Source organism: Lupinus angustifolius, chromosome LG02 (assembly GCF_001865875.1).
Source record: "Lupinus angustifolius cultivar Tanjil chromosome LG02, LupAngTanjil_v1.0, whole genome shotgun sequence".
Classification (NCBI taxonomy): domain Eukaryota; kingdom Viridiplantae; phylum Streptophyta; class Magnoliopsida; order Fabales; family Fabaceae; genus Lupinus; species Lupinus angustifolius.
Window position 1 is genome coordinate 21,928,728 of NC_032010.1, and position 16,733 is coordinate 21,945,460.

Below are 16,733 nucleotides of genomic sequence, written 5' to 3' on the forward strand. Positions count from 1 at the left end.
ATTCCTTAGTCATTCACTTCATCAAATTTCTATACATATCAAGTACTTCCATTAATAATGTTTACAAAAAAACACTTCTATTAATAAAGAAATTAAATATAGTATAAAATTCAACCTTTCTCAACGGGAGAACACATCATAAAGTTTTAACCTCTAGTAAATTTTCATTCAATTCGGATATGTAGGGTTGTATGTAGATTGTGTTGGATAAGGAATCATAAAAAAAAAGGAACAACCAATAAAACAAAGTCGCTTTCATTAGATTGATCTAGATAATTGCAATTTTGAACTTTACAACCAAATCAGTCCAATAAACTCTTGATTGGGTTACTTTTGATAGTCAAATTGGTTCTATAATTTAATATACATGATATTTCCTGTGAAAAATCTTTTTTTTGTATTACTAAAAGTATTTCTCATTCTTTTAGGTAAGAAATTAATTCATTTTGAAGTTGATTGACTTTTTTAATAAATGTGATTCACAAGATTTGAAATCGAATCTTTAACGGAAGTGATAATGATTATTATTATTGAAATTATTATTTTTAGCTCTCTTACAAATTATCTTGTACATTTACATATACATATATACTAAAACAATTTAAAATATGTGTGTAAAGTTTTTTACACTATCAGTATATTATCCACCATTGATTTATATTACTTTTGTTTAAGAGTCAATGATGATTAATAAATCAATGGTGAATGATTGATTGATAGTGTAAAAAACATTTACGTCAACGTATACATATTAAATCCATACCAAAAATGTTACCCCTCATAATCTAAAAAAACATTTTCCAAAGTGTGAAATAGAAAGAATATAATGTAACGGAATAGAGTATTTGGCGGGTAGCCGTCATTGTAATTGGTGACATAATAATAAACAACTACAAATGTTGTTCTATATCTTCCTCTGCTTTTGCAATCACAAAATCACAGGAACAACAAAAACCGTGTTTCACTGTAATACTCTAATTGTTCAAGAGAGAGAAATAGATATTTCCATTTAACCATTGATTTATGAAACCCAATCTGGATTCTGACGCTATCTTTGTTTGATTCAATACAAAAAGCAATAAAGATCTCACCTTTAACCTTTATGAGCTATCATGAGCTGGTTTCATAATCATAGTCTATCTTCTCATCTCAACACCTTCTTCATCCTTATTTTTCATCATTCATCCCAATTTGTCTCCAATTTCTTGATTCCTATACACCCTTTTATTCTTCTATCCATTTCTCATTGATTCATACCCCTTTTGGTTTCTCTCTCTTTTAAAAATTTGTTTTTTATTCTTCTTTGATCATATTGGTTCTTCTCAACTTACCCTTTTCACCACCCATCTATCTGATTCAAGTCCAGTGATTTTTTAGTTTTTTTATGGATCCTAAAGAATTATTCTCCACCAATGTCATAGATGGTTAGTATTTTCTTTTTTATTCTTTACTTTCTCAATTATGTGCACTTATACAACATTTATGGTTTCCTGAGCTCACTATTTACTATTTTTTTACTTTGATTTACTTGTTTTGTGTTTTATTAGAAAAAAGTGGCATCTTACTGAAAATGAAATTAGAAGACAATTCAAACACCTCTTTAAAATTTTCTTTTTATAGTGGAGGAACTTGCCATTATGTGTGTGCCAATATAACAGTAATAGTGTGTAGGAATGATAACATTTCTAATTAATGATTGAGAATTTGTGATGCCAGTGATTGCAATCCTAGTGATAAGGCCTATCTCTGAAATGGTTTTGGATTAATTAAGATCTTAATCATGCTACATGGTTGATGGTTACTACATAAATAATTGTGTGCTTTTAAGTGACTCAGGCTGTGTAATTGTGACCTGTATCTAAAAGAAGTAATCAGTTGAGGTGGAGAAAAATCAACATAAGAGAAGCTAAGACATAATAATTGTCATGTCATGAATGCTTTTAACTAGTGTATATGCCATAGTTGGTCACATCTTAATGCATTGTTAGTATAGATTGGGTTCAAGGGTATAATGGAGTATTTACTGATATAATTGTGTTTATGTACTTCATTACTTGATTTATGTTAATGACCTTATAATGATGATTTTATAAATCTTGATCATATTATTTTCTCATGTGGTCCACTGGTATGTCTAGATGTTGTTTCTTCTGTCCTTCCTTTAATTTAGGGGAAATATAAATTCGACGAGGTAATAGCATAGTAAGTTCATAAATAGGATGGTCCCATTATCTGATACAAATTATTCTATTTCTTTAAGTTGGTCTGTCTCTTTCAACTTTTAAACTTCAATTTTGAGGGGGCAATGATATTTAGAAGTACTTGAAGAATTGTTTTGTGTGCAATGGGTGAGCCTCCAAGGATGAAAAAAGTCGAACACTGTTGTCGTTATAACCGAAAACCTTTATGATTAGGATATTGAATTAGGCCGATTCAAGTAGTTTTACTGTTATTCAAGTCAGCTTTCAGTTCTCCTTTAAAAAAAGGTTGTTTTAGTTCTAGTTGGAGATAGAGGCTGAGAACTCTATCTGTCTGTCAACATTTTTCTCTGAAAAATATGCCGATAGATATTGTCCAGCAGGGTAGTTGTTGATTGATAGCTATTTTCGATACGCGCCAAATTTACGACTTTATCAATTCAATTGACTGTCCATGATCCATGTTTATAATGTTTTTGTTTTGGTGCTAAATTGTCTCCACATGGATCTACATTGAAACTGGTTTCCCACTGGTTTTTGTTGTTGTTCTGATCTTAAATTGTCATACAGAATTTTATTTCTATTTATAATGAACAAATCTGAAACATGTAGCAACTGTCAATGTTCTAATTTTTTTATAATCAATGTTAAAGCAATGACCATAAACTATCCACCTGATCAAGCAACATCGTTCTGTTTTAGAAGATAACATTCTCAATTGATATTTTCCTAAAAATCAATATCCTGACAATCAGAGAAATTAAAACTGACTTTTTTGTAATTGTGTTCATAGCTTCTTCTCTAAATATTTATGAAAGCATATTATTTGAGGAAGATTTCTTAATTCATGTGTCTGAAAACAAAAACACTTGGAATTTGTACTTAAATCAAGAGGAGAAGGACAGAGGAGTTTGTCCTTTAACACAAAGTGACTTATCCTTTTTGATGGGGTAAAATTGTGAGAAATGTGTGTTATTGTCAGCGATTTAGTTCTCGTGTAAGAGCATAACACACAGATCTTTATTATTTAAGAAGTGTTTTCTGCCCAAATATGTTGTGGGAAGCAATTGTTTACATGGCTTGCCTATGAAATTTTATTGTTGTCTCATCTCTCTGAGAAACAAGGGAGAGACTTTTCCATGTATGGTTTATTTAGTTCGTTCTCTTAACATATGAGGATTTTTCCCTTCTGATTTTGGTGTCGGATGAGCAGACACTATTGCCTCACACATCAAGAGGCAATGCAGTCCTCAACCTTCAGTTATTGTTATTGGAGCTGGAATATCGGGAATTGCTGCTGCACGTAGACTGTATGATGCATCCTTTAAGGTGTGTTATGATTACCATCAGACTTTATCTTTACTTACTATTCTATTTTCCTTACTTAGGTCAGTGGAATGATTTTCTCTTCATTTCTCTACTTTGGCTGATTCTCATTATTCGGTTAGGTGACTGTACTGGAGTCGCGGGATAGGGTTGGTGGCCGGATTCATACTGATTACTCATTTGATTGTCCAGTAGATATGGGAGCCTCATGGTAAGTTCAATTTTGTTTGTTTCTGAAGGATGATCATTACCTCTTTTTTCTTTATGGACTTCTGTTAGTTTTCTTCTTAACATTTTATTTCATTCTTTTAGAGCTAAATGCACTTTCATATGCTTGAAGAAATTTCTTGGTACATATAAGCTTTAAAGCATTCTTAAACATGTTAAAGATTGTGAGGAGATACATTTTTTTATCCTGATAAATGAAATGTGCCACCTCCAGTTATTTCTACTCTTCATGCCTTATTCTTTAAAGACGAGTAACTGTCAATATGATGAGTCAGAACTCAATAATTTTTTTAATAAAATGTGTTTTTGTTCTCTCTTGATTATTCTACAGGCTACATGGTGTTTGCAATGAGAATCCCATGGCTCCACTGATACGTGGTTTAGGGCTTAAATTATATCGTACGAGTGGTGATGACTCTATCTTATACGACCATGACTTGGAAAGGTAATAATTCAAATTTATTCATCGAGTTTCTGCAATTCTGTCTAAATTGATGCATCTGAAGATTTATATATTAGTATTTGCAGCAATAGTATTTTAAATGTACTCTACACATGATTAGTATACAAATTTGCCAAATTATAACTGTGGTCCTTAACCTTAATGAATAGTTTATATCTCATACAAATGCAAAATACATACATTAGATGATTTTCTAATGAATGTAAAACATCTGAAACGTTTGAAGTTCTGCTACTACTGCTTTATGGTTTATAGTAATCCGATTCATCTTTCCAGTTATATGCTTTTTAACATGGACGGTCATCAAGTTCCTCCACAGATGGTCACGGAAGTTGGAGATACTTTTAAGAGAATTATGGAAGAGGTAAGATCTTTACAGCATATAGCTTGTGGAGCTTTATAATCATGAACGTGAGATTACGATTTATCTGAAACTGGAATGTAATGGCTTTCTGTTGACATCCTTAGACTGAGAAAGTGAGGGATGACCATCCTGATGACATGTCAGTTCACCAAGCGATTTCAATCGTGTTAAATAGGCATTCAGAACTAAGGTAAGAGATTGATCCGAGAATATAATGTGTAAGCATCGGGGCTTGAAGTTTTGATCTATTTGTATGACTGACAAGTTTTATACAGGAAACAAGGACTTGCCCATGAAGTGCTGCAATGGTATATATGCAGAATGGAAGCTTGGTTTGCTGCTGATGCAGATATGCTTTCACTGAAAACATGGGATCAGGCAAGTGCTATCATATTAGATGAAGGATAAAAGATCATTTTGCCCTAAACTTCTAGAAAGTCCTTTTTTTTCTTCCAATACTCAATTTCATTGATATACCTCAATGTGTCACCTGGTCTCTGGTCTGATTGTTGTTGATATAAGTCATATAACTGATGAAATTCCGGGATTTGAGTCTTATATAAAAAGAAGAAACCTACAAGTTGCCAACTTTGTTAAAGGAATAGATTATTGTTTTTGTATTGATCATTATACAATCTGAACATTCCGAACTTCATTAAACTTAGGGTCATGTTACTTTATATTTTCTATTCAGCATATGAGCTTTGCATGATTAATGAATTGCCACTTATGTCGAAGGTTGTGTAAGTAACAGATTCACACATTCCTTTGGTTTCAATTGATAAACTTTAAATCAGGGTGTGATATTTCATTTCGCTTATTGTTTTATAATTTATTTCATGTGCATCTAGAGGATCAACTAAGCATTAATTAGGGAGCTTCTATTCTATCACTCTTATTTATCCGTCGTTAATCATTTTTAGCTAATATTGTTAATCATTTTAAACTTGAACCTAATACATTCACTAACTAATAAAGAGAACTTTGGGAAAATAGTAAAATTAATTACAGAGGAGTGGCAATAGAAACTAACATTATATAGTATTCAAGTTATAGCTTATATTGTTCTGGATACTAATTATCTTATAGGAAGATGTCCTCTCCGGTGGTCATGGACTCATGGTGCAAGGATATGATCCTGTTATAAAAGCTCTCGCAAAAGATCTTGACATACGATTGAACCACAGGTCTACCTCCACAATTTATTGCACCCCTTAGTTGATTCATGATTTACCATAGAACTGCAAAAAATAAATAATAATGAAAGAAGATTATTGCATTTTCACCTATGCCAATTGAGTCATAGATTTAATATTTTTGTTACAATTAGTGGTTAGAGTGTAAGTTTTTTATCATTTTGTGAAACCACACCATGTAGGGTGATCAAGATATCCAATGGTTGCAATAAGGCAATGGTCACAGTTGAGGATGGCAGGAACTTTGTTGCTGATGCGGTTCTTGTAACAGTTCCCGTTGGAGTTCTTCAGGCCAATTTAATAGAGTTTATACCAAAACTTCCTGATTGGAAGGTTGCTGCAATTAAAGATCTTGGTGTCGGAAATGAAAATAAGATTGCCCTAAGATTTGACAAAGTGTTTTGGCCTAATGTAGAATTTCTGGGCATTGTTGCACCCACCTCTTACGCTTGTGGCTATTTTCTCAATCTGCATAAAGCGACAGGGCATCCGATTCTTGTATATATGGCAGCTGGCAGGTTTGCTTGTGATCTCGAGAAACTATCGAATGAGTCTACTGTAAATTTTGTAATGCTACAGCTCAAGAAGATGTTTCCTGGTGCTTCTAATCCAGTAAGTCTTACGCCCCATAATTACCAGATTCTCTCAATAACGCTGTAAACATACCGATTTGTTATACATCTCAATGCACGAACCGAATACCAGTACAAGTGCCTATACCGTGTTTGTGAGACTATTGCAAGCCCGGTACCTATGTTACTGCTGGAGCCTGAATTATGTTTTTTTGTACCATTGCAGATTCAATATCTTGTGTCGCGTTGGGGATCTGATCCAAACTCATTTGGCTGTTACACATACGATTTAGTAGGAAAGCCGGATGATTTGTATGACCGACTTCGTGCACCCTTAGGTAATCTATTTTTTGGTGGAGAAGCTGTTTGCATGGATGATCACCAGGGATCTGTGCATGGTGCTTACTCTGCTGGGATAATGGCTGCTGACAATTGTCATAAATATATTTTAGAGAAACAAGGGCACATGGAAAATCCACCTCTAGTTTCTGTTAGGCATGAAATACTTGAAACTACAATACCTCTTCAGATCTCAAGGATGTGATAGTTCTGTATATTTTCTTATTTTTTTCAAAATGAAAGCATGTATTCAAATGCTCATAGAATCGATCTCTTATCAGATACACCTTGTAATATTAATCTCTTTCAGGATAAGTGGTTATCCCTGCTGCCATTGCACCACTGCACTAACTCCTTGTTGGTTGCAACTTGTAGTTCAACTTAAACATTCAGGCAAAATACTCATTTTCCTTCAACATATTGGTAAATCATTGCCTTTCATTTCCCTAAACTTGTTCATTTGCCTGCTCTTAATTGGAGTTTTTCTTTTCTGTTACTTGTTTCTTCTGTACTCAGAAGCAAGAAGATCAAAGCGAAAATGACTAATTTCCCTTCCTATCATAATGTAGAAAATCAAATAACTTCATAGATGTATTCAAAATTAGCTACTTTATTATCAAGCACCTAAAATTAACAATTAATAAAGTTTCACAAAGTTTATATTAAATTAACAATTAATACTGTATAGTGTCTATAAATTTTCAAATCAAGGGATAGTACCAATTTCATTAGTTGAAAAGTGTGTTTAGCTCATTTTCTAAGCATGGGTGGGGAAGGACTAAAGGATTGAAGCCTAACATTGTGGATTTACTTGACAAGGGTTTGAGAATGGTATTAGAGCTTCTTCCATCATGAACCACATGATGGTTATTTTATTAGCTAACTTTCATATATAATAAGAATAATTAATATTCACAAATTTTAAATCATGCATCTATGAATTCAAAGATAACCTTTCTATTTGATAATGGTGTCCAAGATAAACAATACAAGATATATAAAATAATTAAATAATCTATTTAAAAAAGTTTTTGAAATAACTATCAATTAGTCTAATTATTTTAACTTATATTCTTTTTATAATATAAGGCTCATTAGCTTAGTTGACATAATTTTTAATAAATATAAAATATATGGCCCATGCAGGTCTCGAACCTGCGACCTTCGCGTTATTAGCACGACGCTCTAACCAACTGAGCTAATGGGCCATTTGCTATAATAAGAATATACATACTAACTTAACAATACATAATCATTTTTTTCTTCCTTTTTCCTCTCATATAATTTCATATGGCAAACATGAATATGTTGGTAGTTCAACTAACAATTAAATTTTCCAAAGAAAAATTATTATGTAACAATGTACAGAAAAAAGAAAAATTTATATATGACGCGTAGAAAGTTGTGTGAAGATTTGAAAAATGATATTTTTTCTTGTGAAACATGTTCCCCATGCACCTTGTTTTTTTTATGTAAAGGTATAAAGAACAGATATAGGACGAAAGAAGTGATAGATATAATATAATAGATGGTGTGATAGGATAGGAAGTGAGAGAAAAAATGATAAGTAAAGATACAAGACCTTCAACTTTTACCCCATAACTTTATTTATTTTAATCATTCATCTTTTGAAATCTGTAACTACACTCCCAAACTGTCAAAAGTGTGGGAAAAAAAACAGTATAAAATCGTGATACATGTTAATTTTTGGATGGAGAGTTAGCACATAGCACCCTTTGTTATTTGATTTTGTACCACCTTGCAAAAAATAACTTCTAAAATAACTTGCAAAAAATGAATTAGTTTATTACCTATAAGTTGGGGACACTCTTAGTTATACAAAAAAAAATGTCTTGTTCATTACTGTTTTAGTAATAAATGTTCAGATATTATCAAATACAACTAATAACTTGTATACTAAATGAAAAGAAAAGCTGAATAATCTCCCAAACTCTAAGTATATTATAGATTAAAGAACAAAGAAAATGGCAAAAAGTAATATCAACTACAATAAGTGGATAATGAATGCCTTTTAATACTTAATAATATACAGATTATGCATTTCTACTCTCTTTTTTCCATTGTTCTACAGAAGTTTATATGGTTTGAGATCTATGCCTTCATTGCAGGAGATACTTTTCTTGATGGAGAAACCATAGATCTTGCATAGGCAATTGGTAATGAAAGTAACTTCTTGGCTTTGCCTACATAAGCTCTCTTAGTGAAATTGTTGTAATCATTAGCTTCAATCTCATCCAAGATCTGGCGATACAATAGCAACGACGCCCATACCTGCATGTTGCAACATCCATAATACCATTTTCGAGTTCTCGCGTGAAGGTTAAAAAATGGATAGAAGTTAATATGATGAGCAGCCCCATATACTATGTATTAGCAAATGAATATTATGATTCTAGTAATATCATGATCTTTGCATGTAATTATCGCAGGGAAATGCTAAAAAACCAATGCCTTACAAGCAGAGGTAATGAACATTTTAAAAAAATCTCATTATAATGGAAAATCAAAAGGAAGTTAATAGTTATAATGGCATCAGCAAATTTTTCCACACCATATACTAAGTTGACACATAAGAGCATTTTTCAGTTTAACCAACAAGTAACTTTTCTTTATACTATGAAGATTTCCTTATCTCTTATACTAACAATATATGTGTCAAGGTGGACCAATGATTTGAATTTTAAAACCAAATAATGATAAAAGTTGTATGTGTTGTGTCAACGTTAAAAATTGAAGCGCGGAAAAGGTGTTGTATAATAATGACAAAAGATCGCAATTCTTACCGGCCATCTGCTAGCTTCATTAAGCTCTGTCACTCCTTTTTCTGCCTCATCAAAAAACATTCTTGCCCTTTTAATTTGGCCTTTCATGAAGTACCTCCATTTGTCTGTCACCTTACCAGCAAAAATGTCATCATCTGAAAGCCCTGCTAGAGACAACTCATCTTGTGGTAGATACACTCTTCCTCTGTTAGCACTGTTGAAAATCGAACAACCGATAAGAAAGATGGAGTGAAAATGAAATGCAGGGTCATTTTTTAAATTAGTAACATAGGAAAAACCAACATGATATTTTTCAGACAAACTAGGTAGTAGGTACCTACAAGATTCACTAAACTTGCACATTAATTAATAGAGCAATAATGAAGTACTGCATTTCATGCACAACTCAGTGCCTTTTATTGATACACTAGTTTCCATGATCTTCTAAAATCAATTTATCGACATTTCTACGATAGAAATTGACTTATAATAGAAGTAAATGTCACAGTCGACAAGTACATTTTTCTTAATTCTATTAAGACTTAAAGAAACAAAAATTCTGGACTTACTCCTCTCCAACATCTCTGAGTATGTTGGTTAGCTGATTTGCAATTCCTAAGAACAAGGCAGCATTGTACACACTCTCTGTGGTTGCTTGTGAATACTGTGAAATGCCCATGATTGGAACACTCATCAGACCAACTGTCCCAGCAACATAGTAGCAGTAGAGATATAGTTCATCGAAGTTTTTATATCTCGACTTCTTAAGATCCATTCTCATTCCTTCTATCATATCTTTAAATGGCTGCATGGAAACAAAAATTTGGAACATAAGTCCTCTAACATTGAATGTGAATATATTAAAGAAACATAATTGTTTTCACAAAATCATGATATGGGCACAAGAAAGACCGCATCTTCAAAAAGGCCGTTTAAATCTATGTCCTTTTAATAGTTTTACCTATACCTTTTCTTACTCTCCACCTAATTTACGCTTGTCACGTGGCCAGACCATCTAAAGTGAGATTCTACCATCTTTTCTATGACAGGTGTTACCCCTACTCATAGTCTACTGCATTCATTATTGTCCGTTTTCGACTTGCATGTCCACTCAGTTGGCACAACAAATGAGTCTGTGTTCGTCACTCTGGATCTACGTAATAAGTCTATATGTGGCTTCTTAAATGGGTATCAACTATGAAGCTAGTTGCATATTTTGTTCCACAATGGCTGGAGCTTGAACATTGTTATGACTGAACCCAAACTAAGTGTCAAACAGGTCAGTTGGTCTTGGTCAACAAAATCAATCCATACCTGGATATCAACAGGAAACTTGCGGACCGTATCTGATAAAGCAGCATCAAGCATATCAAATGGACGACCCTGGAAAAGCTCATCCAATCTTGATTCCCACCTATCCAAAGCAGTTGGTGTAATATGTGAAGCATTAGGGCCATCAACAAGTTCATCTGTTCTCCGACACCACACTGAAAAAACAAGGATCAATATGAGGCGTTTGAGATCTGATCAGGTAAACTGATCTTACAAGAAGAGCAATCGTTTGTACCCAAGGATCAATATTAGGTCATATTCATTTTACTGAGATGATTATTAAGTTCTAAATCAAGGAGGGACATTGCTACAAGTTCCTGTCAAAATCTAGAAGGAAGAAAGACATTGTTTTCAAAATTTTGGGCAACCCATTTAAGCTTCAATGTACACATAATCATATTAAATGCCAATCAGAAAACAAGATTTTCAAGCATGAAGATCCGTATGCAATTGCTGGTCAATTTTGATCTTGTTTAGAGCATAAACTACACTGAACATTGAAAAATATTTTATGCAAGTTTATATAATAAGTCAATATGCTTTATGGAGACCAAAGCTTAGCTTCTTATGCATTTAACTTCTCTGAGTATAGGTACGACAACTAGAAATGAAATTTGTACCTTAATGAGTAGCCATATATCAACAAAATTGAGAAATGAAAACAAAGAATAACTTGCAATTCAAGGATGGTTTAATAATTGTCTTCTTTATTTATTTGCTGTTTGTGAATCCAACTATTAAACAAATTTCATACTGGATTTTTTTTCCAGTCCAGTTATGTCTCAATTCTAGTCAAAATGAAAACCAAGAATTGTGATTATAAAATGAAATATAATAATAAATAAATAAAGATCTTATAGACAGAGAAAGAACTTAACCATACAGCATGATCACTCACCATATATTGCCCAGATAGCTCTTTTCCTTTCAGGGGTCATTAAGAGAGTTCCTGAAAGATAAAACCCATATAAATTGGACTAAAACCATGCAACAAACCATAGTGAACTCGAAAAGTTAACATCCTCGCTAGAAGGAAAGATAAGAGAGAACTAACCAAGGTAAAATGTTTTCGCATATTCTGCACAAACTTCTCCACATCGGTCATAAGCTTCACTCAACAAGCTCAAATTCCCAGGAAGAGCAATATCCGGTTTCACTTCAATTTCACCAGTAGAGCCCAGCTTCCTCTTAACCAAAGATGCCTGCTTCAACACCACATCGTAAACCTTCTGCTCTGATGAAAAAGCAGCTTCTCCTGCGGCTGGGTTTGCGAGCACATTTGACAGCAGAGGGAAGTTGATAGAACCATGTAAGCCAGACTGACCAACACAAGCATAATTTGTATCCGCACTCAAGGAGCAAAATCGCCATCTCTTTTTCTTATCCTGCTTCGCTCTAATTGACCCCAAATCATGAGATATAGACTTGGAAGAACCTAAAAGTTTCGCATTTCGGATAGAATCAAACAACCCGGCCGAATTGGAGACCTCTAAGCCGGGGGAGGACACAATCCACAATAATGTCACAGACATGATTAAACTAATCCTTTCCTTATAGCTACCTGCTTGTTAAGCTGATTCTTTTCCTTATTGACTTCCAATTTCTCAAATACTAATCCTTTACCGAACTATTAAACTCCCTTCAGTAAAAATCGCAGTTGAAAACACAGGCTAAACAAGCAAAGCCACAAACTTTTCTATCCAATTATAGTCTTGAAAACCGCAGTTCCAGCAAGTGGCAAAATTGTTCCACCAAAACTATCTGTGATTGAACCAAAACAAATACAACTATTCAGTCTTAATGTATTACAGTAACATCAACCTAGAATGAAGTAAACAATCATTTTCATTACCTGTAACAAAAACTCACAATGGGAAACTAAATCCAAACATAAAAAATAAATAAAATAGTTGAAGCATTCACAAAGAAAGTATGTATCAACTGATTGCATATACTATGATTTTTTTCCCGTTAATTTCAGGAACCAATTAGCAAATACTAGTAAACTATTATGAAGTTAGTTACAAACTTAACACTTATCTATATAACTATGTGCACTTCCCTAAACTACACGAAAATTCAACCACTAGCATGTAAAGAAGAAACAAGATGCAAACCTATCTAGATGTTGTTGCTGCTTTGACCCAATTACAAGAAACTTTTGACATTAAATGAACATATAGCTGAATGCATCAACATCAACATCATGGAGCAAAAACTAAGAATTGGCACTAAGAAGTGGAGTATTTATCTTTCTCTTCCTCACAAAATATGACCCACCAAATACTCCACTCTTCTACACTCTCCTTATACGAATTGTCTTCATTGTCTCCTTCTATTTATATATTTTATGGAGAAAAAATGAGTCTTTTGTATGAGAAAATGGGAATAATATTGTGTCTCGTAATGGGATATAAGATATAAGGCCCTCCTTTTATCTCCATTGTCTGGTTATGGGTTGAACACGACAGTCACAAAAGTTTGGAACTTTGTGCTTCAATTCATTGTTTGTTTTCTTTCATCCAATCCAATTTGCTCCAATGTTCCCACCTATCCTGTCCATTTTAAATGGGTCGCGTTTACAACATTCGATTTCTCCTAGCAAATGTTACTCATCAAAATTAAATATTTATGTTTTTTTATCGTTTTGATATCAAAGATCGTCTTATATTATATTAACACATTATTAGTTTGAATTAGAATAATATAACACTTAGGTTCATTGATAAACTAAAATTTCTTGCATGCTAAAAAGAAGTTGGTCTAAGAAATTTTATATCTGTTTAACTTGCGGAGATGCAATAATCCTAATTATCTTTAGGAAAACCGTAAAAATTGTTTTCTCCATGACAATTAATATTTTCCAAAACAGTTTAATGAATATCTCACTTCCCAATGCTGATTTGTGAATAAATTAAATCTTATTAAGTAATTATTCTTAAATTCAAATTATTATTCCTATATAGGGAGATACCTAGACAGATATTCATTCTAAATAATTTGTTAAATATGAAAAATGTTATATTGTCATATTAAAATAAGATATATTTGCAAATGTGAAATGAATTGAAATAGATATTATTCCACTTATTAACGATTAACTTAAAATTAGCATATGTCATTTTCTTAGATATAATAAATATATATAAATTTATTGGTCAAATTTACGGTCTTGTACATGAAGCAACACTAAGACTAACATGCATTAGTTATAGAAGGTGATATCTTATTATCAGTCCAAATATTTATATATTATTCATTTGTATTATTTTGGTTGAACTTTGAATTATTAATAATAATTAAATATAATAATATAAAAATATTTTACATTATCACTATTTTTTTTCTCTGAGTTTTATTCGTTTTTTTTGAAAAAAAAATGAGAAATTTATACAAATAAATTACAAACCGGAGAATAATATAGCAGTCATATTTATTGATGAATGCAATTTTTTTGTTGACAAACAAATATATAAATAAAAATTTACATCCATATAATTTGGAGAAAAATATATTATATGCACCTTTGAAGAAATATATAATTTGTATTTATTTTTTATATTTTTTCTCAATGCCAATTTATATTTGTCATAATAGACAGAAAATTTAATGTGTGAGCAATTTCTTATAGTTTGACTTACAAGGTGTTGGTCTATTAGTATAAGGTACTACTGGATCTTCAAGGTCGATGATTCAATTCCTGAGAGTAATACTTAATACGAGTAATATTTGTTAGGAGAGACAGTCATAGACTCTGATGTGTAAACATAGGCCTGACCCGGATCCACAAAAGTGGATCGGACATGATAGTATCTATAATGACGGCAGGTGCAACGTGTAAAGTTAAAGGGAGATCCAACATGGACGACACGTGGAAGATATTGCCCAATCGTTGGAAGATAACCTTATCATATGCTATAAAAAGGTGGAGGGGGATATATCACATGTGGCCTACTCTTATTCGTAAATAATTATACCAAAATACAACAAATAATGCTCTCTCCTCTCAAATTCACATGCTAAATACGTCTCAGATTCCATTAGATATCATGGGTCACCAGTACCATATCATACCTATCTGATTTCACCCCTCATTTATTATAGTGAAAAAATGTAAGCATTAATATTGTATGATATTATATGATGTATCATTTATATTTAATTATTATTTATAATTTAAATGAATAGTATTTAATTTAATGATTGTATACAAATTTTTATATTGATCATTATATAATTGTATATGATTAAGTATTATCTAATTTATGATTAACTTAAAAAATTAGACACAAAAATATTTAGAGTTGGTATGGGATAAGTATTATCCGGTCGAACTCGCTTCATGTTAACTAATAAATTATGTTTGTATATGTGTGTTCAATTGTGTAGAAATGATAATATATTTTTGACTCAATTAGATAGTGTATTATCAACAAGTTGTTAGTCTAATGATGTAAGATCTCATTGGACTCTATGATGATTAAATCATTAAGAGTGTAATGAGTAATATTTATTAGAAGGTACAAAGACAGACCTTAAAACACATTAATTTCTTATTCAAAAAAGTCGGAAATTGGTTATGATAGTACCCAAAAATTAGATAGCATTTGGTTGCAACACCCTATTTATCAATATAATTTCTTTGTTTTTAAAGTTTGCTAGTTATTTGTAACATTATTGTCCAAATGAATTGAATTGACATCTAAATGAATTATTATGATAATGTGTACATTATTTTTTATATCATTTATTCAATAATTTTTTATCATATATAAGAAATGTAAGTGATTTACGAAATGTAAACTTGTATATCAATAATAATAATAAATATTGAAAATACTTTGTCTAAAAAAATACATTATATTTAATTAAATATGTCTTGTTAGGTTATCGAATAAAGCTTTTCTCTTACCTGATTCTAAATTTTGACCAGACTATTTCTTAAAAGTGAATCTAAACTTAAATTCGGAAACTAACCTAATCATAAATGTCAATTGAGCTAACTTTTGAACCCAAACGATGACATGGTTAAATATAATGTATACCCACCTTTAAATAAATTACTCTCCACATTACTTCTTAATATGGATATTTAATTTGACATAATATATATGTCTATACTTTGTTAATCATTTATGTATATGTGTATGTGATGAAAAGATTAAAGAATATAAATGACATACCAAATGATATAATAATTATTTAATTTAAGGAAATTAATATAATTCGTTAAAATAAATGGTACAATTAGAATATGAATTATTGAAATCTCTTATTGTTTTTAAAAGGTTATTTGAAGTAGTTTTTTCAAAAATGGTTTTCAAAACTTATACACACTAAAAATTCTTCATTTTTAATTTATCAAACATATTTACTATCTCACTAGCTCAACCAAGAAGCTCATAAGCTACAAGTTAGTGTTACTGTATAATAGTTTTTGAGTCTCCCATTAGGAAAAACTATTCTCTAAAGCAAGTTCTTTTGGTGCATTCTAAAGCAAGTTTGATTTTAGATGTAGTAAGATGCATTAAGCATTAGAATATTTAGGGAACCAAAGTAAATCATTTTTCTAAAGTATTTAAAGATATAATAATAAACTAATTTACCAAGAATGGTTAGTGATTTAAGAAAAATATATTCTAATAATGTTTTTCATGTACACGAATCCGACAACAAAATTAAAGGTGTTATGCTTCAGGAGCCAAATACATCGAACCATACAAAATTTGAAGCGAGATAACATACAGTAAAACATGATTTTGAATGTTAAATATAACTAAATTACATGATTATAAAAGTAAATAAATAATAGTCTATGATATATTTAAAACCAATAACATGAACATAAATAGTTTCTTACATTATTTGAAAACATTTATTTTCATTTAATAACTTTTATTCATTATTCATAACAATAAAAACATACATTTTA

General features: G+C 31.4%; 2 protein-coding genes and 1 non-coding gene across 4 annotated transcripts; 1 reads left to right on the forward strand and 2 right to left on the reverse strand.

The window, feature by feature from the left end:
* On the forward strand, positions 912-6,996 carry LOC109339566 (probable polyamine oxidase 4). The gene is made up of 10 exons (XM_019577028.1): positions 912-1,424; positions 3,412-3,527; positions 3,647-3,735; positions 4,084-4,197; positions 4,492-4,579; positions 4,684-4,769; positions 4,855-4,957; positions 5,669-5,766; positions 5,958-6,387; positions 6,574-6,996. The coding sequence occupies exons 1-10, from the start codon at positions 1,385-1,387 to the stop codon at positions 6,889-6,891; spliced, it is 1,482 nt and encodes a 493-aa protein (XP_019432573.1). The 5' UTR covers positions 912-1,384; the 3' UTR covers positions 6,892-6,996.
* TRNAI-AAU lies at positions 7,821-7,894 on the reverse strand. The gene has a single exon. It is a non-coding gene; the product is annotated as a tRNA-Ile (tRNA).
* On the reverse strand, positions 8,626-12,766 carry LOC109339574 (phytoene synthase 2, chloroplastic-like). Of its 2 annotated transcripts, XM_019577042.1 has the most exons (7): positions 12,725-12,766; positions 11,856-12,562; positions 11,700-11,750; positions 10,784-10,956; positions 10,039-10,274; positions 9,491-9,683; positions 8,799-8,978 (listed from the first exon to the last, which is right to left on the reverse strand). In XM_019577042.1, the coding sequence occupies exons 2-7, from the start codon at positions 12,331-12,333 to the stop codon at positions 8,799-8,801; spliced, it is 1,311 nt and encodes a 436-aa protein (XP_019432587.1). In that variant the 5' UTR covers positions 12,334-12,562; positions 12,725-12,766. The 2 variants fall into 2 exon arrangements, with proteins under 2 accessions (XP_019432581.1, XP_019432587.1); XM_019577036.1 differs by lacking the exon at positions 12,725-12,766 and having other exon boundaries at positions 8,626-8,978; positions 11,856-12,333.

Excerpts from the sequence above, each read along its gene's own strand:
- LOC109339566 (XM_019577028.1), top strand. The coding sequence starts at position 1,385 with ATGGATCCTAAAGAATTATTCTCCACCAATGTCATAGATG. Across the intron at positions 3,736-4,083 it reads GTAGATATGGGAGCCTCATG|GCTACATGGTGTTTGCAATG; the intron begins GTAAGTTCAATT and ends ATTATTCTACAG. Across the intron at positions 4,958-5,668 it reads CACTGAAAACATGGGATCAG|GAAGATGTCCTCTCCGGTGG; the intron begins GCAAGTGCTATC and ends ATTATCTTATAG.
- LOC109339574 (XM_019577036.1), bottom strand. The coding sequence starts at position 12,333 with ATGTCTGTGACATTATTGTGGATTGTGTCCTCCCCCGGCTTAGAGGTC. Across the intron at positions 10,957-11,699 it reads AGCTATCTGGGCAATATATG|TGTGGTGTCGGAGAACAGAT; the intron begins GTGAGTGATCAT and ends TTGTTTTTTCAG. Across the intron at positions 10,275-10,783 it reads AGTTTCCTGTTGATATCCAG|CCATTTAAAGATATGATAGA; the intron begins GTATGGATTGAT and ends GTTTCCATGCAG.